General features: G+C 37.3%; 4 protein-coding genes and 1 non-coding gene across 16 annotated transcripts; 2 read left to right on the top strand and 3 right to left on the bottom strand.

Moving 5' to 3' along the window:
• Nucleotides 1-12: 12 nt before the first annotated feature.
• On the bottom strand, nt 13-85 carry TRNAE-CUC. The gene has a single exon. It is a non-coding gene; the product is annotated as a tRNA-Glu (tRNA).
• Nucleotides 86-1021: 936 nt separating this feature from the next.
• LOC122037493 (transcription factor VOZ1-like) lies at nt 1022-5164 on the bottom strand. 3 transcript variants are annotated; one of them, XM_042596994.1, is made up of 5 exons: nt 4861-5164; nt 4545-4772; nt 4247-4432; nt 1924-2419; nt 1022-1829 (listed from the first exon to the last, which is right to left on the bottom strand). In XM_042596994.1, exons 2-5 carry the CDS (start codon nt 4731-4733, stop codon nt 1231-1233), a joined length of 1470 nt encoding a protein of 489 aa, XP_042452928.1. In that variant the 5' UTR covers nt 4734-4772; nt 4861-5164; the 3' UTR covers nt 1022-1230. The 3 variants fall into 3 exon arrangements, with proteins under 3 accessions (XP_042452928.1, XP_042452926.1, XP_042452927.1); XM_042596992.1 differs by having other exon boundaries at nt 1055-1829; nt 4545-5163; XM_042596993.1 differs by having other exon boundaries at nt 1055-1829; nt 4247-4429; nt 4545-5160.
• Nucleotides 5165-8648: 3484 nt separating this feature from the next.
• On the top strand, nt 8649-11055 carry LOC122037501 (sirohydrochlorin ferrochelatase, chloroplastic-like). 10 transcript variants are annotated; one of them, XM_042597003.1, is made up of 8 exons: nt 8649-8826; nt 8950-9005; nt 9250-9476; nt 9561-9622; nt 9801-9914; nt 10009-10119; nt 10200-10292; nt 10831-11055. In XM_042597003.1, the coding sequence occupies exons 2-8, from the start codon at nt 8962-8964 to the stop codon at nt 10936-10938; spliced, it is 759 nt and encodes a 252-aa protein (XP_042452937.1). In that variant the 5' UTR covers nt 8649-8826; nt 8950-8961; the 3' UTR covers nt 10939-11055. The 10 variants fall into 10 exon arrangements, with proteins under 10 accessions (XP_042452937.1, XP_042452943.1, XP_042452939.1 ...); XM_042597009.1 differs by having other exon boundaries at nt 9097-9476; XM_042597005.1 differs by having other exon boundaries at nt 8649-8849; nt 9852-9914.
• Nucleotides 11056-12101: 1046 nt separating this feature from the next.
• On the top strand, nt 12102-17906 carry LOC122037499 (protein DEFECTIVE IN MERISTEM SILENCING 3-like). The gene is made up of 9 exons (XM_042596999.1): nt 12102-12336; nt 12521-12650; nt 12871-12985; nt 13169-13403; nt 13515-13706; nt 13808-14128; nt 14840-15065; nt 15403-15527; nt 17620-17906. The coding sequence occupies exons 2-8, from the start codon at nt 12585-12587 to the stop codon at nt 15424-15426; spliced, it is 1179 nt and encodes a 392-aa protein (XP_042452933.1). The 5' UTR covers nt 12102-12336; nt 12521-12584; the 3' UTR covers nt 15427-15527; nt 17620-17906.
• LOC122037500 lies at nt 17866-19142 on the bottom strand. The gene is made up of 3 exons (XM_042597000.1): nt 18847-19142; nt 18195-18419; nt 17866-18052 (listed from the first exon to the last, which is right to left on the bottom strand). Exons 1-3 carry the CDS (start codon nt 19095-19097, stop codon nt 18025-18027), a joined length of 504 nt encoding a protein of 167 aa, XP_042452934.1. The 5' UTR covers nt 19098-19142; the 3' UTR covers nt 17866-18024.
• Between the last annotated feature and the right edge of the window lie 244 nt (nt 19143-19386).

Raw genomic sequence — 19386 nt, 5'->3', positions numbered from 1 at the left:
GAATTTGGACTATTCCGTTGCCGGGACTTGAACCCGGGTCTCTCGGGTGAGAGCCGAGTATCCTAACCAACTAGACTACAACGGATCACATTGAGAGTAACAAAATATATTAATATGAACCTGGGTCCTCCTATCTTTCCAGACGAGCTTCCTTACATCAATCTGCACCTCACAGTTCGTTTTGTTTTTTTCTATTCAAAGAATCTCCGGGGACATGGTGCCACGGTAAAAGATCCTGATTATCATCCAAATACTTGGTTCGAATCCCAACTACGATATTTTGTAGAAATTTTTTCTCCAAATGGGAGACGTATAATCAAATGATGCTGGGCTTTTAAGTTGACCGTCGCGTGCATTTCCCGATTTACCTTAGTGGCCGGTAGGAAATTTTTATAGAATCATCACTCCAGAGATAGTAAATGAAGTTAACTGAGATTATCAATTTTTTTTTTTTTTTTCAAAGAGAATTGGGAGCTTGTAAGTGAGATTTCAAATGTAATGTTGGACAGAATGTTGTTATGAAAAAGGGAAATTCTGGTAAAATGGTGAATCTAATTGAATGGTTATCTGATAGGTCTAGCCAATGCAAAAGAGGATTCAGGATTTACTGACATCAATAATTCAAGTGGAACAACCTCACAGGAATGGAAATTTTTCGATTCAGTTCGAAAAGGTTTATGCAGGGTATTAGAGTTGAAAAAGAGATCATATTGAAAATCAGAGAAGCAATCGGTTCACACCCATAATTAAATAGTTATGTGAATTTAACTAAGATATGAGAAAATGAAGGAAATAGGAAAAGAGAAATGATATTCATCTAGAATTTTCATCTAGAAAATTCATCTAGATAGACATATAAATGATGGGCCCACAAAAAATGAAATGGTGGGTCCCATCATTTATGTGTCTATCTAGATAAATTTTCTAGATGAAAATTCTAGATGAGTATCACAACTCATAGGAAAATAAAACCTATTTGGTAGGTTACAGGAGTTAATATTAGGCATCAAGTTTCAGTATCTTTACACAAGTCACCCTTTATACATAATCAGCATAAAGCATACTACAAAATCATCCTCGATGCATTTGTTTTTCGATATTGCAGCAAATAGTGGTAACTGAATGACTGTACAAATAGAAACTGAACTCAGTGATTACAGTCCTTGATTTAAAGTCGATAAGGTGAATGCTAAGTAAGAACTATATTTGGTTGTGTTTGTGACTCTTATGTTATGTTCCATAAAAGCCACTCAGGTTATCAACAGATGATTTGATATCTTGCTCAAAGCCAATCCCTGCACAAATAGGAGTTTTCTGATCCAAAGAGGAAAAAAGATGTTGACCATTTTCGATTTGGTTGAGGAAATCTGCAGCTGAATAAATGCTTTCCGCAGAATCCTTGTATTGGACTTTCAGCCTGCCTTTGGCGTATCGTTTGTTGTTATCCGTTGGAGTTTCAGCATTCAGCCTCCCCATCTGCTGCTGCAGATCGACAAGTGAATCGCTTGTCACTTTCCCTTTTGCAGTCTTCTTCGAATCCACAAGCTTGAGTTCTAGCCTATACAAGGCACATGCATTGCAGTTGTTGATCTCGTACTCGTAGAGATGCCACTCGTAGTGGCTCAGTGGCTGAGGGTCCATGTAGTAGGACCTCTTAAGACCTCCAAATTCCTTCATTACTTGTTTCCTTGATTCGTGCCAACCGCGCCCGCTGTAATCAGGCAATGATCGTTGCTTTCTGTTCCCACTCTCGAATGCCCTTCGAGGTTTATCAAAAAAGAGCCATTCTCGAAGCGATTCGCCATTTAGAACTAAAAGATCGAAGAGCTCTGCAAATAAATTTAAATAGATCATCTTGAATGATTAAGCGGGAAAGTTGAACTCATGAACCAAGAAAGTGTTCCTGAAAACATATGTACATACCAGGTGCATTCCATGGAGATTTGTTAGTTGCTGCCCCTTCACATTCAGGGATGCCAACATTTTTTCCTTGTGTTTTTGCAATAAGAGCTGCAAAAAGAGGGCCATCCTTCAGGTCGATACCGCCAGGGCGGAGCACTGGAGTCATACCGGGTGGTCCTTCATTGAGTGCTAAAGTAGCATGAAAGCTACTACAGTAGTCTTCATACCATTCAGATCCCCTAGCAGGCCTAGGGCAGTCCCAGAGTGCACATTTTGGCCTTAGGAAAGCTGAAGGTGGAGGGCATATTGCGGGGATGAATTCTGATAAAAGTGGCGTGAGTTCCACCATGTCGAAGTTGCCAGCATTGAGGCCGAGAAATAAACCTTGTGGTAGATCTTCATGCAGATCGTAACGATGAAGTTCCAAATTATTGGCTCCATCCAGGTAATGCAAGGCAGCATTTTGATGAGCCCCTAGAAATCCATAATCAGGCACTTCCTTTGTCTCGAAATATTCCTACAAGACAATTTAAAGACCGTCTTATGGATATATTCTTCACAAGAAGAAACAATCCAAATCTATACGAAAGCATAATGTCTAAAAGATAATTTCTACTATATTCAGACTTCACATTACAATGTTGTTTCTTTTAAGATAGAGATACATGATAATTCTGGTCACCCAAACTCATAGAATAAAGAAGTGATAATGAAATCATTCTTTTTTAGTATTTTTTCAGGTGGTTTAGGATACAGCCTTTTCGAAGAATCAACAAAAATGGATGCACAAAGTAATGTCCAAGAATCATATAACAATATTGTAACTTCCACCCCGAATAGGAAATTAACCTCGTGATTAAGACAAAATAAAGAAAGTAATGTCCAAGTCTTTCTTAATCTTGCTCACATAATGTCGCAAAAATATTTGTTTTGATCAATGCGTGAAAGAAGGTTAAATTTAGAAGAAAGATGAGCCCTTACATATTTCTGATGTGAACAAAAAACTTAGCTTCTCTCAGGCATTTCATGCTCTGGTGGCCCTTATATTTATCATTCTAAGGCTAGCAAGAGTCTGAAAATTATGATTAATAGATATGTATATGAAATAGTCCATCCTGAATCAATTCTAGAACAGAAACACAAGAATAAATGCACCGACATATATGGTTTACCAAGTTAACAACCTTGAGAAATAGTTTTCCTAAACAAGGAACTGATGAATAATGGTAACGCTCTTGAGCTTTAGATGATACATAAAAAAGCAAGATTTTATATATGTTTATTCTAAGGAGATAATCGATAAAAGACCTTGCGGGTTTGATATAGATGGTGAATAATGCTCAGCATACTTCCATTCAGACACTACAAAGAAACATCAAAGTAGCATGCATAATAAACATGCATGAAGTTCCGAAGAATGACTACATAATTTGCCGTTAAATATTTCAGCTTCATAGATGAAAAACAAGGAACTGACCTAAGAAGTGTGTTACACTTTGTTTTTACAGTAAGAGATCGCAAGAGGAAGTGTAATGGTGCTGGTGTGTAGGAACATGCACTCTAAAAATGGCAGTGGATTCTAGCTTACATACCAACATAGCAGCAAATAGCATGCACAAGCAAAAAATACACTCATTGTAGGGATGCTTAAAATTCTTGCCAAAAAATCTGAATTATATGTAAAAGCAATAGACCGTTCCACAAAGAGGAAACCTGGGAAAATAAAATGAAAAGAATAACAACAAAAACCGGAAGTATTATGCTTTCTATGGAAACAGCGAACAGAAGCAAGCATAGACTTCTAGATCAAAACAGTTAGTCATAGAATGTGAACGAACACTAAAAAATTTAATCAAAGAACGATTGTCTTAAACAAGTTTACAAGGTAGATGGGATTGTGTGATTTACAAGCTAGCAGACCGATAACTAATTAACTGATATGGAAGAGGTTAATCTCCTTGTTTTATCAACCCATTGTACATACTATCAATTAAACGACCGAGGACTCTCTACAGGGCTGAGCTAAGATCCTGAGATGGGGTGACCGTTGTAGATATAGATATGCTCTAAAATCTTGACCTTTTGATCTCAGAACATATTCTTTAAATGGTTCTCTTGAAATCATTGAGTTGAATTAGTTCAAAGATGTTGAAAATACTGTACTTAAAGGTAGAAACAAAGATGTCCCTTTAATGTATTTTTAAGTACAGTCACTGAATCTAGATACGGAACGCATAATTTGCCGTAAGAAAACTTGACAACATGCTTAAATCCTACAACCAATAATGAATTGTAACTTGAGCAAACAGCAATGCATACGGCAATTATCCATAAGGATGCTCACCTCCTGGAAAGCGGCACAGGCGCCGGCAGTTTCAAGGCATCCTGTGTCTTCGCCGGGCACCTCCAGCGGCTCATCCTTGAGCGGCAATCTAGCCAACTTGCTCGTGGCATCGTCGTCCTCCTCGTTCAGCTGCAACATGCGGCGGATGTAAGAGGACAGATCAGAAGGCCCGTGGCTACTTCCCTTCTTGCAATCAAAGAGAAAACGAACTCAAATTAGCACCACCGTCACAGCAACGAGAACATAAAAATTAAACGTAAACAAAAAAGAGGGATGGAAAGTAGGGCGTGGTGCGGACGAGAAAGGACGAGGAGGAGGAAACAGCGGGAGAGGGCTCGCTGAGCTCGGCTTTCCACTCGCGGAGCAACTGGTGGAGCTGCTCCTCCAGAACAGCAGCGTCGGATACGCGGCCCTCCTTGCGAGCAGACTGCAGATCGCCGAACATCCCTTGGAGGTCGTCCACTCGGTTCTTCGCCTTCTCCTTCATCACCCGCCGGTGGTTGTGCAGCGCCGCTCCGCCACTCCTCTTCCGCATGCCGATGAACACAAGGAACAGACTTTTTAAGCCAAATCGTCAAAAACGAAGTTTTTTGGAGGAGGAAATAAAATTCTACTCTTTGTCTTCCTCCTCCGCCCGATTGTTATCCTCGTTGCAGAAGAGTAAATTTGGCTGGGCGCACTGGAAATCGGCCACGGGTGGATCGATAGATAATGGGAGGGTGGAAGGAAGAAAGGAATCTGGAAAAAGCAAGGCGAAGACGCGGCAAAGGCGAGAGGAGAATATATTCGTCGAAAGCTCAGCGCTGCGCCGACCCATTCCACTCCTCTCTGCGCTGCTTCTGCACAATGCCAAAATCCGAGCTCGCGCATGGCGACGCAGTCGGTTCGGACTGGAACGCGAGACTCCGAAGTCCAACAGCTCAACCTTTTTCCCGTTTCGATTTGGTTGAAGCTGAGGTCACGGTATACCTAACAATGGTGATGCAGGGCAAGCGGCAACACGTGTTCGACGAAATGCTAATGAGAAGAGAAACGGCATTTTACTAAGGACGACTTAGTTGACTTAAATAATATTTAAACATTACGTATCATGCTTTTATATTTATCACTTTTTAAAAATATCTCTCCCTTTTTATAGAGGCGCTTATCTAACATACCTAAACTACTAAAACATATTTAATTTTTTTTAAAAAAAAATTACATTTAATAAATTTATACCGTTTTCTTTTTTTTTCCAATTTTTTTTTAAATCTCACGATTAGAGAGCATAGTTACATTCAGAGTATAAGCCTATTAATTAATTTTAGTAAAAATTTATTGATTGATGAATGCATTCGAATTAATCCAAATCAGCATCCATTAACCTCTGAAATTTAGAAGTCTTAAGATTTAAGTTGATTCTGATGTAGCCAAAATCCATTAACAATAGTACAATATTTGTACTTTAATTCTATAAATACAGTAATTTGGTTGAGTGAATATGATACATCTGAATCTAACGAGTTATGCCAAAATTATATTAAGTGGTCTAAATTTCAAAAAAAATTACAAACATACTATCTACGTTATGAAATTAAGGTTTGATAATATGTTAATACTCAAAAGGCTAATTTGCTTGAATTATTCAAATCTGTATATCTTTAGGCCGATTAATCTTAGTACGGTCTTATGAAAGTTTTTTTATTAATCATCAGGATAAATCTGAAAGTACTTACAACAGAAGTCCAGTAGCTCAGAATCTCCAATTCATCATCCCACTTAAGAAATATACCCTATAATGAGTCGTAGTATCCTCCAGTGTATCGTAGTTGAGAATTGAATCGTAAGTACTTAGAATAAAAAAAATAGATCCGCTATCTTAACGGTCCCGCTAGTGTCAGCCCACGGATATGGAGAGGAGATAAATGCAGGTACATAAGCACTAGATGCATGGTGGGGTAAACCTCGGGTCGTCAATTCTTGATAATCAACTCATGATCATTACACCAGAAATATCATGCGTCCATCGTCGACGTTATGCCCTAAGCGCCATAAGTACTTATAAGACTATATGAACACCTTATCACTGCACCATAGCCGGAGAGCTAATCATGTCTGTTGGTGCGATTTGCACGATGATTAAATCTGAATTTTGATGAATGACAAATAGATTAAAATTAGACATGTTGCAATCTAACCTTATTACTAGGTGTGCAGAGTTAACTAACCTTAGTCAAGATGTTCAATTCGTGATTGATTGAAGATTGGATGTATGATTTCGACAAGTCAGAATGTTCGATTACCAACAAGTTGAAGTCTATATGTGGAATTCTAGCAAAGGTCGAGACGTGCGATTTCCGATTGGAGAAAACCGAATGTGCGATTCTGGTAGGTCGGGATGTGCGATTTCTGATTGGAGAAGACTGGATGCGCGATTATGGTATGTGGGGATGTTTGATTTCCGAAGTCCGGATGTTTAATTCTAAAAAGTATCTCTGCACCTGGTAAATAAAGGTAAGTCACTAGAGGAGAGTGACCAAGTGAGGATGTGCTCTCGTTTGAAAGGACAGTAGGCGTCCGTCTAATTTAGGTTTATTTCGGAAACCTAAATTGAGACATTGACTAGATCATAATTTGGGAAGACAGAGTTTAATTACTACTCATTATTATTACTGTGCTAACACTTGTCTTACAACTTATTGAACTAACACTTTTTGCAGGGTAAACTAAGCACAAAAAACCTTAGGTAAGCAGTACCCCAGGTACCTTCAAGTATTAGAAGGCACATTCGGTGATGTAAAAGATGTCTTTCATAGGATAAATTTCAGACTTCATTGCAGATAAAAACCAAGTTATTCGAGATCATATTTCTCATATGGGAGGCGCCTTCAAGGCTATGGAAGGCGCCTTCCATACCCTTTATAAGGGTGTTTCGCCCAAACAATTAGAATAAACTCCTATACGAATTTCTACACATCCAATCGACTTTTCAATTGCTCCGGCTTTCTGCTGCTGCTTCATAGAAGTTTGTCTACCACTAGATCGCCCTTTCGAGTGATCCGATTATCTTCGACAAACTGACAATAACACATGAGCGCTCTTAATTGTTGATAATATTTTTAAGTGATCCGGTGTTAAGAAGAGGGGGCCCCGCTTTAAGGAGGGTCCTTGGTCAAGGTCAATCCAAAGGTAAGCTGATATGTTAACGGCCTGGTTGACCCGACCGGCTTGTCCGAGCGGAACCAAAGATAACCCGGCCAGGGGCTTGGGTTTCCGACGCAAGGAATTAAGTGGCCGAGCGGATGGACCGCTCGGCCGGGACATAGGGAAAGGAGGCAGAGGCCGAGCGATTAGATCGCCTGACCGTTCCACAGGGAAACAGGGGAAAAGGTGTTCAAGCACTAGAGGTCTTCTAAGCCGAGCTGGCTTAGATGTCCGGTCGGGAGAAGGGCTTCAGCTGAACGGGTGAGCGCTCGGCTCGGGAGGAAGAAGCCCACATGCTCAAGAGCTAGGCATTATTTAGATTCATGAGGAGAAAGGTTTAACCGTCCCATCGAAGGGATGGTCTAAACTGTAGGAGTATGGCCTCAGATATGCTCCCCTGACAGGACCATACCGCGATATGCTCCCCTGACAAGACCATACCGCGATATGACACAGGGCATGCGGGCCTCCCTATGTATCGCCGGAGCATCGTGCAGTTAGTCGGAGACCCACATCAGCAGCAGGGGAGCGCCACGTGCCCAGCGTCCGTTGGTTCAGCATTCGGACAGGATCATTAAGTGTTGCACTTTTTGTTACTGCTTTAAAAAGGGGAAGTGTAAGTCGTTACACTGTTCTCATCTCTTGTATTCAATCATCTCTTCCAGCGGTTCCGGAAGAGATATTTAGTGAATTGTCCATTGATAGGTCCGCGAGACCTAGGTCTTGAAGTAGGAGTCACTGAACGCTCTGAACCAAGTAAAATCGACCATGTTTATTTCTATTTTTCGTGTTTAATTTTCCATTGCTCATTTTATTTTTCAAAACTAAAAAAATTAATTTTCTAAAACATTCACCCACCCTTTCACCTGTCTTTCATATGAAATCTATTGTAAAGTTTTATTTTTTTTAAAGAGCTTTTAAAATTTAATACAATGTGATTACTTTTAATATTTTAAATGTAACTTCAGCTAATAGATAAATATGTGTCCCGAGGAAGAAATATTTTAGAAAATAGATATGTGATTTAAGAAATATAGTATATGATTTAGACATTAAATAGTAATAAAAGTGATTCAGTAAAATACCGTAAAGCGGTCTTCTCCACAGCTGGGCCTTAATGGGTTTTTAATTTACTGGTCCAGTTCTAGAAACCCAATTCATTATATCATTTGTGTTTGTATATATATATATATTTAAAAAATTATAAAAAAACGTATTTAATTTTCTTTATCGTAGAAATCCCATCTTCTCGACTCCGCCCCGGGCGCCGCCCTTCCCGATCTCTTGTTAGTCTATCAGTGGCTCCATTATCATACAGAGTTTAAGTTTTAGGGTTAAGTAGGCCGCCCATTCCTAAATCATTCAGGGTTCCTCAACTTCGTCGAGACCGAGGCAAGGTCGGTCAGAGGGGTTTTATTTCGTACGTGTTCAATCTCTTAAGGTTTATTAGGCAAGTGGATCTGTTGTTCCAGTAAAAATAGAAATTTTATTTTATTTCCTAATCTACTACTCGTTTGAAGGATCTGGAGTGGATGATGCAATCTGCTAAAACCCTATCGCAAGCGCTGATCACAAGGTAAATTGATGGGTTGGTTTTGGATTGATTAAAGTTATTTTTTGTATTGGATTGTTTGGACTGGCAACCTTTCGTGTACATGGATTTATAGGTTTTTGGAATTTCCTAGCATTTTTCTTGTGAGAAGTAGCCTGGTAGTTATTTGTCTCGAGGGAAGGAAATGCACTAGCTTGTTCAATTCCTTGTCATTGCTAACGTAGAACCAAAGTTTTAGTAGTTCTGATTTGGGTTTTGTGACTGTAAGAGGAACAAGTTCAAGAAGGGAACGTGTGAGGATTCTTGAGAGTCAGATTACTACCAAATTCGTCAGCTTGCCAAGAACTATGTCGAAAAGCTGTGCCCTCTCCACAAAATCCGATTTGAATCACAGGAATAAGGTAGCAGGAAGAGTGGAATATATGCTTAGCGAAAATGATGCGGTAATCATTGTTGACCATGGATCCCGACGGCAAGAATCTAATGATATGCTAAGTGAGCTTGAATGCTAATATTTCTGTTCTTTGATAATTTTTCATCTGTTTGATTTTTTGTTTCCTTTTATATCCCTTGTTGCAGATGAGTTTGTTGCGATGTTCAAAGCTAGAACAGGCTATCAGATAGTAGAGCCTGCTCATATGGTATTTTGTCATTGTTTTGCTACTGATATTCCTTAGTCCAAGTATCTAATATTTTTAATAATAGTAGTTTAGTTTCATATATTTTTATTATACAAGCACAAATTTATACTAGGTTTTTTTCAAATAATAAAATCTATTAATTGACCTTTAAATTTTGCAACATATGGACTAATGGAAGAAAAGATTCATTGATGTCAAACTTTCTTCACTCTTGATGCAAGAAAAGCAGGAAATTGTTGACTCATGTTGTTTCCACTTTACCAAACCAACTCACTATCTCTATTTGCTCTCTGTTAGTAATTTATCTCTCAATATTTTTTTGTTTTTTTTTTGCTATTGTCAATACTTATCTAATAAGACCAAATTCTGCTTGTATGAAAAACTAGGAATTAGCTGAACCATCAATCAGTGATGCATTCAAATTATGTGTGCAAAAAGGAGCAACACGAGTTATTGTTAGTCCTTTTTTCCTTTTCCCAGGACGGCACTGGCTTCAGGTATGCTTGGTGCATATGATTTTATTGTTACGTGTAATGAAACACTTGAAAAGAAACAAAACCTTTCTATTGTATCGTAGGATATCCCAGCTTTAGTCACTGATGCATCCAAGTATCATTCTGGCATATCATTTGTCATAACTGCACCTCTTGGTCTACATGAACTTATGGTGGTACGAGGCAATCTAGACTATTTGAACTTACATGTATATACTTATTGCTATCTTCGAATCCTTTTTCAAGTTCGTGAGTATACATGTGATAGGTGATATACTCATTTGTAGTGTATTTGCTGCCCATCATGAAGGCAACAATGTCAAAGTTTTAATTAATACTTTTAACAAACCTTCGTTTCCTTCTGTTTTCTTCTGACATTGGAAACTTGGTCTTGCAATGGTCCACTGGCATAAGTGCAAGTTTCTTCTCTGCTAAACACTGTCAAAGGTGGACAATACTTCATGGTGATGTTCACTGCTTAGGTCATCTTACTGAAACTTACCTTAATTAGCGGGATCCAGAGATGAAGATGAAAATCAAGAAAAAGGAAATACTATCATACAATACATCATATCTGATCTTCCTGCTATCTCTTTCTAGTTTATACAAATTGCAGTTCTGATTTTATATGATTTTCCCGACTGAAGTACGGATCCTTTATCCTTTTAAATTCTTTGAATCCATTGAATTGGATGATGATATTTCAATATGCAGGATGTCATGAACGATCGGATAAAATACTGTCTGAGCCATGTAGCCGGCGATGCTGATGAGTGCAGTGTGTGTGCTGGAACAGGAAAATGCCGCTTGTACCAAACTTAACATACACTTCACATCTGAAAACTAGAAAGAAGATTTTTTTTTTTTAAGAGAAAGTTGTATTTGTCATCGATACCATCATATTACTGTCAAACTAGATGATTGTTCACATTTAGAATGCTTGCTGTTTTTCATTTATTTTTCAGCTTATTTTTTCTAAATAAATTCAATTTGATTTCTGAAGCCAGAATGTTTTCCTTGGCACAAATAGATGTGAGATAATTGATTTTGAGTGTGTGAATTAATCTATGCTAATGGTGTTTTCTTTTTATGAAGCTTGAAATTACTAACATTTGTTTGAGTTTGTATCCTTTACACCCTTTCGTTGTTAGAGTTAGAGGGTGTTTGACTAAACTTATTAAAAACAGCTTATAAGATCGTACAACTTATAAGTTGTTTTAGGAGCTTATAAGTTGTTAAGTCTTATTTTAAAAATAAACTGTTAAAGTATTTGGGTGAACTTATTACAATCAACTTAAAGGTATTGATGTGTTTGGTATTATAAGATCTTTTTATTAATAAAATTATCAAAAAGGGTATAATACTATTAATAGAGGATTTTGGGTTTTTTATTAATAAAGGGTTTTGGACGAATTTATGCACTGGGGGAGAGAAAATTGGAAAGAGACGTCGGTGGAGAAGATGACACGGCGTTGGAAGAGAAGTCGACGGAGATAGAAAGATATTAGGTTTATAAAAATTTATGGAAAATATATAAGGATATTTTAGAGAAAAAAATTATTAAAATAAGATTTTTTTAAAAAAAAAGTAGGATCTTTCATATTTTTTAAAAACAACTTATTTTGAAAATTTATAAGCTATTTGAAAAAAATTTTATCAAATAAATTTAAAGAGCTTATAAACTTAAAACAATTTATAAATTATTTTAGAGAACTTATATAACCTCAGTCAAACACTTTCTTAATTATTCCAATTGAAACTTAATTATTCCAATGGTTTCAATGATGAATTAAGTTGATTTATAATATACTTGCAAACTCTCTTTAGCGTTTAAATTTAGTATTTATATATTTTATATTACTAAAATAGTATAAATAAGCTTAGAATTTTCTGGAAATTTCAGGGGTCACCAACGGCGATATTTTTTCTACTTTAGTAAAAATGGTAAACATGGCCGCGTTTTAAATAAATAAATAACAAATAATTTCCTTCCTCACTTCTTCTGCTCTGCCGACGAGTTTCTATCGTCTTCTATCAGCGATCCCACCGAATCGTTCCCCCCAATTTGCTTCCCTCTCTTACTGTTGTCCCGCTTCCCGTTGATTCTTCTGCAATCTCCGATCCGTCTTCGTCTTTCTAGTTAGTTCTTTCTGTAAGAAGCATGATATTTGATGCGGGAAGATTTTTGATCGACCGTTGCGCCTTCGGGAAGAAGCCGAGGTTAGTGTTTGCTTCCGCCTTCTGAAAGTTCAAACCCATCGTGTTATTTTAGGTTTTGTGAATTTTAGGGATGCAGATACGCAGGCCGACGATTTCCGCCTCATATGAAATATATAGAATGATTTAGCGTCGTGATTTGTGTCTAGGGCTATAACTTTTCTCGAACTACATTTTTTTTTTCTAGGTGGTGCTGCTCTTTCTGAGCGCAAGAAGAGAAATCTGCTGCTGGAACTTTGTTGGTTCATGCAATGCCGGAGAAAGAGATCCGTGAAGATGATTTCCTGAACTTTGACACCATAATGAGCCATTCGCAGGTTAGCAATGTCTAAACTTTGAATAGTTGTTTTGTTCTGCTTGCATTATAATATGGGCGTTTTTTGAATATATCTGCTTATACTTCTTCTAGATGTTGATTTTTTACTGGTTCGCTGCCAATATACCAACTCTGATAGTTCTCAATACTCTCAAACTTTTCTTGTTTTATCTATATGTGATTATGGACCCCTATTACGATTCTTATCTTTAACCTTTCAGAAATTAGAAGAAGAGCTACAAAAACTGGGTCTGAGAATTAAACATCATGAGGACAACCTGAAATTTCTCAAGGCTCAGATTGATGGAATTGATGAATCGATTCTAGATTTGCAAGGTGGAATATCTATCTTCCTTTAGCACTAGTACCAAATAAAATAACAATGTTTCTTATTCTATGTCCATCGATTAAACTTCTTCTCTTTGATGATTGTACTCTGATAGTTGAATTGTTCCTTTTTGTTACTGTTGCATAATGTTTTTTTGTAGTCCTGTGTCCTGATAAAGGAATTTTCCACAGTTGAACTAGGGAAATATCATTCTAGAGCTCTGGAAACTGAAAACAGCATTATATCTCCTGAGAAATCTGAAAATCATACTGTTGAAAACATACTAAAGCAAGAGCGAAGTGTGGCTGGTCTAATATATTATATGAAACTTGATCATGGTCCACTAGCAGCAAAGTTACCATTGACGAAGGATGTGCTGGGTGTAGTAGCAACACTTGGGAAAGTGCATGATGATAACTTTAGCAGGTCAAGTGATTTAGTCAATCCCCAGGTTCATTTTGTCGACTGGCCACTAGCCATCTGGGAACATATTACAAGAGATTTCTGATAGCATGTTCCTTATATGACTCTCTACAGGATTTTATCAGAGTACTTAGGCTTGGAGAATATGATGGCTGTAGTTTGCAAGACATATGAAGGTGTTATGGCTCTTGAGAAATATAATAAGGATGGCATGATAGAGAGAAGATCTGGTCTTAATGGACTTGGTCTCTCTGTTGCACGAAATATACAAGGAAGATATCTTGTCTATTGTATTGAGAATTTGAGGCAAGTATTTATAAATTGAATTAATCATACCCTACTACCTTTTCCTGGTTAAAATGTATTGCATAGGATTTGAATTTTGATTTCCTTTTCTCTTTTTCCAGACCTTATGTTGGTGAATTTATACCTGAGGATCCACAAAGGAGACTTGATTTGCTGAAGCCAAGACTAGCTAATGGGGAAACTCCACCTGAATTTATAGGTTTTGCTGTTAATATGATTGATCTGGACCGTATGCACTTGGCTTACATCACACCTAATGGACTTGGCCTTCGTGAGACTCTCTTTTATAACTTATTTTCTCGCTTGCAAGTGTATAAAACCAGATCTGGTATGCAATGTGCTATGCCTTATATAAGTGATGGAGCTATCTCCCTAGATGGGGGTATAATGAAAAACAATGGGGTATATTACCTTGGTGACAGGTATTATATCTTACATTGTAAATAGATAGTGTATTTTTTCATTAAGCAGTAGCACTTCTATTTTATAGGCTTTGCAAGAATCAAATTTTCCAATCAACTTTTTAGTTATGATTCATATTCGTTCTTAACCTTTTTTACTTTGATACTGTTATCTGATCTTGAGAGTTGTGAATAACGTTTTCTGTAACCATAGAGTATTTCCAGTTGTCAGTCAATATATCATATATAATGATAATCTAGTTATCATGAAAAAGTATCCAAAGGTTTATGCATGCCATGAGAAATTATGCTAATTCCCTGTTTATAATGATAATTTGTGAGCTCTTGCTAAAAAATGGATATAATACAGAATATTAATATTGGAGAAAAATTAGAGATGACTTCAACAACTTATAAATTGAAAATAGGGTGAGACAGCATGAATTTGCTTTAAGATGACTAATAGATTTATAATTAAAGGGTTGAACCATGGAAGGTGCAGGGGTTTAGATGCAATTAAAATATTTTAATTATTTTGAATATTGATAGTGATATATCCTTAATCCTTGCATAGAACGCCCGATGGATAGATAAAATTCATATAACTGATCTCAGATAGTTAGCTGGAGCACTACTTGGTGATGATGATGAGTTTTTTAATTCAAGTTTATTTTACTCCTTGATCTTATTCTGTATTAACAAAAATATTGGTAATTCTTTTATATGATTTAGGAACAATATTGAGGTAAGGTTTCCAATAAGCTCAGGGATATCAAGGCTACCAGAAAATGTCATTGAAACTGAAAAGAACCTCAAGCTTATAAACTGGAAGAAGGAAAGATTCTTTGAAGATATGAAAAGAGAAGAAACATTGCTAAACAAAGCAAAGGCATTGTTTGCAGCCAAAAAGGAAGAGAGCATAAACTACCTTAAAGAGACTGCACTGAATTGGAAACAGGTTTCTCCCTATATATGTAGACAGAATATACAGCCTTTATTATGGTATAGGATTTACACAGATATTTTAACAGTCAACAAAGAATAACTTCAATGTCTTCTAGATATTCCAAATGCCAATTAATCCATGAGCATGAAACAAAATCCTCTCATAGAACATTTTTTTAAAATAAATAAATAAAGGTTTGTTTTTGAAGATAGTGCTTTTGACATCAAATAGGCTCCTTTTTTTCCACAAGTTTCGTATTTTATTGGTTTTTCTTTCCATGCAATATGATCTTTGCTGCTAATTAAGGTTTCCATGTAAGTTGCTCTTTAATGCATTTCTGCTATTGCAGGGCGTGGAAAATAATTATAACTAGTTTCCAATGAAGTGAAGAGATCCAATGAACACAAACCAAAGAAAAATTACTTCTGTTTTACCATGGTGTAGTTGCATGTTCCCAACTCCCAAGTTCTTGAGGTGAGCATCTTCCACTAACTTGAGATATGCCTGTCAGGATTATATTATTGTCAAGACAGGAAGCTCTTTGATGCATAGAAGTCGTTATTCTTTTTATGGCAAGCTGCCTGCCTCTATTATCTTTGTATTAGCATGACAAACTAGTTCGGTCTATATCTTTTGAAGGTTATGCAACATGAATTTTGGTGTTTACTTGATCATGGGAACTGTTTTCATTTAGATGCCGATGCAATCATTTGCATTGATGAATGCTTTCTTATCAACATTCTTGTTAAAATTTTCTGAGATCATGTGAACTGCAGTGCGCTTTCTCTTAGTTGAGGTCTTTGATCGATGCCCCATGGTCACATTGGTTGTTAAGGAAAGTCTTTTCTTACAACAGATCTCTAGTAAAATTTAGGTCCTTATCTCTATTAAGAACAAGGATGGTCAAAGTTTAGTGTCATGCTTCTCAGATTCTTTGCTTTTCTAATTAAATACATTATGGATATTAAGTTACTGTTGGCATTTATCCCTAAAATGAATGCTAATTTTGCCCCTCCATTGTCCTGGTCTTCCATTTAGTCCATTGTAATTTAGTCCATTGTCCTGGGCTTCTAGAGTTGTGAACTGATGCTCTTTCCTTGTTTCTTATTGAAGTGTTCTAAGTTGTAAGCCTAGGGTGATAAGATTTTAACCAACCGCGATCCTCTTATTTTTTTGGCTCATATCTAATATTCAGAGGTTGTCTTGATTTGGTATAACTATCTGCAGCCAAAATAATGCTTTTCTCCTACATTGACCTGCCAACTTGTGTGTTTCAATACATATTGAGAAGAACTAGATAGCTCTAGGTCTGAGTGACATTTCACTTCTAATGACAACTGCTTCGTTGATTATTTAATATCAGCCAATTTGGGAACTTTATTTAGTTTAACCCAAGCTTTATCTTGGCATGAACATATCACTTGGATTTGAACCTATAAATATTGAATCGCCCTTTAAGGACTTGCTTTCTTCCATGCCTCCAGTAAGTTACTTTAGCGAGCTACTGCCTATAATTTTCTCAGCAATTCTCAACATGCAACATTAGAAATCATACTCCTCCCACTGCTTAGAAGCTCACAGTTTCATATCTATTTCACTTTCAAATGGAGGCTATTTTCATCTTTTCCTCACAGTATTCTTTTGCTATATGCCACCGAGGAGCATTAGCATTGCAAGGTGATTCTTGCTATTTGCATGGGATTCCATATATTCCATGCTACTTGAGTCAGAGTGTAAGCTGATGATGCTTTCAGTTACTAGACTGACACAATTTTGGCTGCAACCTTTGTTCTGTCACTTTTCCTAGCAGTTTGATGCTTATATCGCTTTACCATTTTTTTTTGTTTGCATACTAGAGATATCTTTTAAATCTCAAAGACCTTAATTACTTCTAATCTATTAGACTGAAAGTTAACATCTCCTTATAATAATTTATTTTCTGCCCTGTCTCCTGTATTCCTATTTAGATTCTTTCAAACCATCTTAAATAATGCTGACCTTTTTTCAATATTGAGTTCTTACTCAGTAAATGCTGCCTTGTTTTTATGCTGCAAACTGATTGCACTGTCTTGAGCATATATTCTAGTAGCATTTAGGGCAAGTTTGGCTCTGAATATAAGTATATACATTTTTTATTTCTGGGATTTGCACAACTGTTAACTGAAAGTTTTTGTGTTCGAAGTGCATTTGGTACACATGAAAAATTATATCAGGACTTGTGTAATTGATACATCAAAACAAGCAGTTAGGGATGGAAATGAAATATGTTTTTTTAGGAATCTTTTCTATGGTTTGCCTATCTATCACATATGTTCTCAAGTAGTTCATCATGCTGCCAGTTTAGATCAACCACCGTATTTCCTAGTAGTGCCGTTCCTTCCAACAATAGAATGACTTGCTTGCGTTAGCATACACTTCTCATGTAAATGCAACAATATTGATAGGAAATGTTTTTTTTTGTAACCATGTTTTGGTTGTGTATATTGCAAGTGAAATCCTGATGCCGAAACCATTTAGTTTCTTGTTGATGCTGTCTATATGGTAATGCTGAGGTTTTACATTTCAGAATTCATCAAGATGGACAACTCTCTGAAAGCTTAGCAGAAGAAAGTTTAAGTTATCTACACAAGAAGATTTGAATTTGGCCTCAATTAGGAAAAAGGATAGCTGACCCGCATTTTCATACCCCATGAGCGGTATGTAATCTTGATGCACCCTACAAACTTTCATGACTAACTGTTTAGAGCAATTTTGTACATGCCATTTATTAGGATGGTGTTTGAATTATAGCAAAATCTTTTTTTATCTTCCGTATTTGTAAACAGTAATCAGCAGTGAGTTTCATTTCTGATATCTATGAGTGTACCCCCATGCTACAGACATAAATTTGCTGCATTCACCACTAAAGAGTAGATAGTTTCAATTGCCTCATTGTTGTGGTAACTAAACATACATAAAGATCTTCATCCCTTCAATTCCTTTTGTTCTCCCTTCTCTTGCTGCATAAAGAAGAAAGCTTTTCCAGTAAACAACACACTGACTGTTCTAGAGAAGTGATACTCCAAATAAGGAAAGGAGCAATTTTTTTTTCTTCCTGTATTAGCTAGAAATTAGATAAACATCAGTAAAGTAAGTTTGTACCTTGATTTGGCGGGCGTATCTCTTCCGTCCCTGCCAAATGCAACCTCGTCCATGCTTTGCCCTTTCCTTGTGTACCTCCCACCAGTTGCTACAAACCCCGGGCAAGGCCTAAAGGCTTTTATCGGCCACCAGCCAAAGCCTGGGACGGTTGCGATCCCGCCTTGAATTCGGCCCTCGCCGTTGCAACCCTTCTCGATTACCTCTCTCCCGCAGGTCTTGCACCCCCTTGAATATTGAAATATCAGACCATGATAGTTCACTTAGAATCAATAGTTTTTCAGTGCGTGTTTCTGTTTCTATGTTGCAAAAAGGCGGGTCCCGCCGCTCAGCGGCCCCCTCACCCCTGCCCCACGAGTATGAGAGGGAGTAAATCACGGTGAATACGGGCCCGGCGATGACATGGCGGTCGAAGGTGTTTAGCACGGACAGATATTGATGTTATCGCAATTGCTGCCGCAGACCTTCGACCTCCCGACCCATGTTGCAAGAATACCATGTCATAACCGGTTGATCCCGCCCGTGGGGGCGCGTGTTTCTGTTTCTAGCAACTAGCTCACGTTGCAAAGATAATTAACATACAGTTAGGTGTTGAGATCCAAAAAAAAAATGGAAATTTTTGTATTAGAAATTTAAATGCGAAGGCAGGGGATACTTGAATAGAGGGTCCTCTGTGACTGGATCTAGTAGTGATTTGGAGCTCTCTTCTTGCTCTGCAACAGCCCCCGCCGCCGCCGGTTCTGCTACTCCCTCTGAGAGGATCGGATTTGTAGCTGCTTCTGTGAACGATGAAGAAGAGGAAGAGGATAGAAGGATGGACTTGTGGAATGACTTCGGAGACGGAGAAGAAAGATGGCGATGGGAGAGGAAGATTTGGGAAGGAGCGAGGGAGAAGGAGGCAGCCATTGCAGAGCCACGCAAAGAACGAGAGAGAGGATAAAATGAAAATAAAATAATTAATAATGAAGGGTAAAAATATAATGGGGCCTACTCCTATTGCTAAACGCGTCGTGCGGATGCTTGTTGGTAGTTAACATAGAGTCAATTCGGAAGGATGGATTTCTGGGTGACTTTTCGGTTGAAGTAAAGATTTTATTAAAAAAAAAACGATCTGAATTGGATCCGAATATAACTAATCCAGATTAAAAATGATTTTTTTTATTATTTTTCTTATAATTTATTTACTTTTATCTAA

The sequence above is a fragment of the Zingiber officinale genome, unplaced genomic scaffold (genome assembly GCF_018446385.1).
Source record: "Zingiber officinale cultivar Zhangliang unplaced genomic scaffold, Zo_v1.1 ctg54, whole genome shotgun sequence".
In the NCBI taxonomy this organism is placed as follows: domain Eukaryota; kingdom Viridiplantae; phylum Streptophyta; class Magnoliopsida; order Zingiberales; family Zingiberaceae; genus Zingiber; species Zingiber officinale.
Note: the sequence above shows the minus strand (reverse complement) of the source record. Positions and strands in the feature narration are given on the sequence as shown.

Coding starts and splice junctions, on each gene's coding strand:
- LOC122037499 (XM_042596999.1), top strand. CDS start 12,585: ATGCCGGAGAAAGAGATCCGTGAAGATGATTTCCTGAACTTTGACACC. Junction 12,651..12,870: donor CCATAATGAGCCATTCGCAG/GTTAGCAATGTC, acceptor TTAACCTTTCAG/AAATTAGAAGAAGAGCTACA. Junction 13,707..13,807: donor TATTGTATTGAGAATTTGAG/GCAAGTATTTAT, acceptor CTCTTTTTCCAG/ACCTTATGTTGGTGAATTTA.
- LOC122037493 (XM_042596992.1), bottom strand. CDS start 4,781: ATGCGGAAGAGGAGTGGCGGAGCGGCGCTGCACAACCACCGGCGGGTG. Junction 4,433..4,544: donor CCTCCTCCTCGTCCTTTCTC/GTCCGCACCACG, acceptor TTTGATTGCAAG/AAGGGAAGTAGCCACGGGCC. Junction 1,830..1,923: donor ATCTCCATGGAATGCACCTG/GTATGTACATAT, acceptor ATTTATTTGCAG/AGCTCTTCGATCTTTTAGTT.
- LOC122037501 (XM_042597003.1), top strand. CDS start 8,962: ATGATGCAATCTGCTAAAACCCTATCGCAAGCGCTGATCACAAG. Junction 9,006..9,249: donor TCGCAAGCGCTGATCACAAG/GTAAATTGATGG, acceptor TGTGACTGTAAG/AGGAACAAGTTCAAGAAGGG. Junction 10,120..10,199: donor CAGGACGGCACTGGCTTCAG/GTATGCTTGGTG, acceptor ATTGTATCGTAG/GATATCCCAGCTTTAGTCAC.
- LOC122037500 (XM_042597000.1), bottom strand. CDS start 19,097: ATGGCTGCCTCCTTCTCCCTCGCTCCTTCCCAAATCTTCCTCTCCCAT. Junction 18,420..18,846: donor ACAGAGGACCCTCTATTCAA/GTATCCCCTGCC, acceptor TCAATATTCAAG/GGGGTGCAAGACCTGCGGGA. Junction 18,053..18,194: donor GATACGCCCGCCAAATCAAG/GTACAAACTTAC, acceptor TTCTTTATGCAG/CAAGAGAAGGGAGAACAAAA.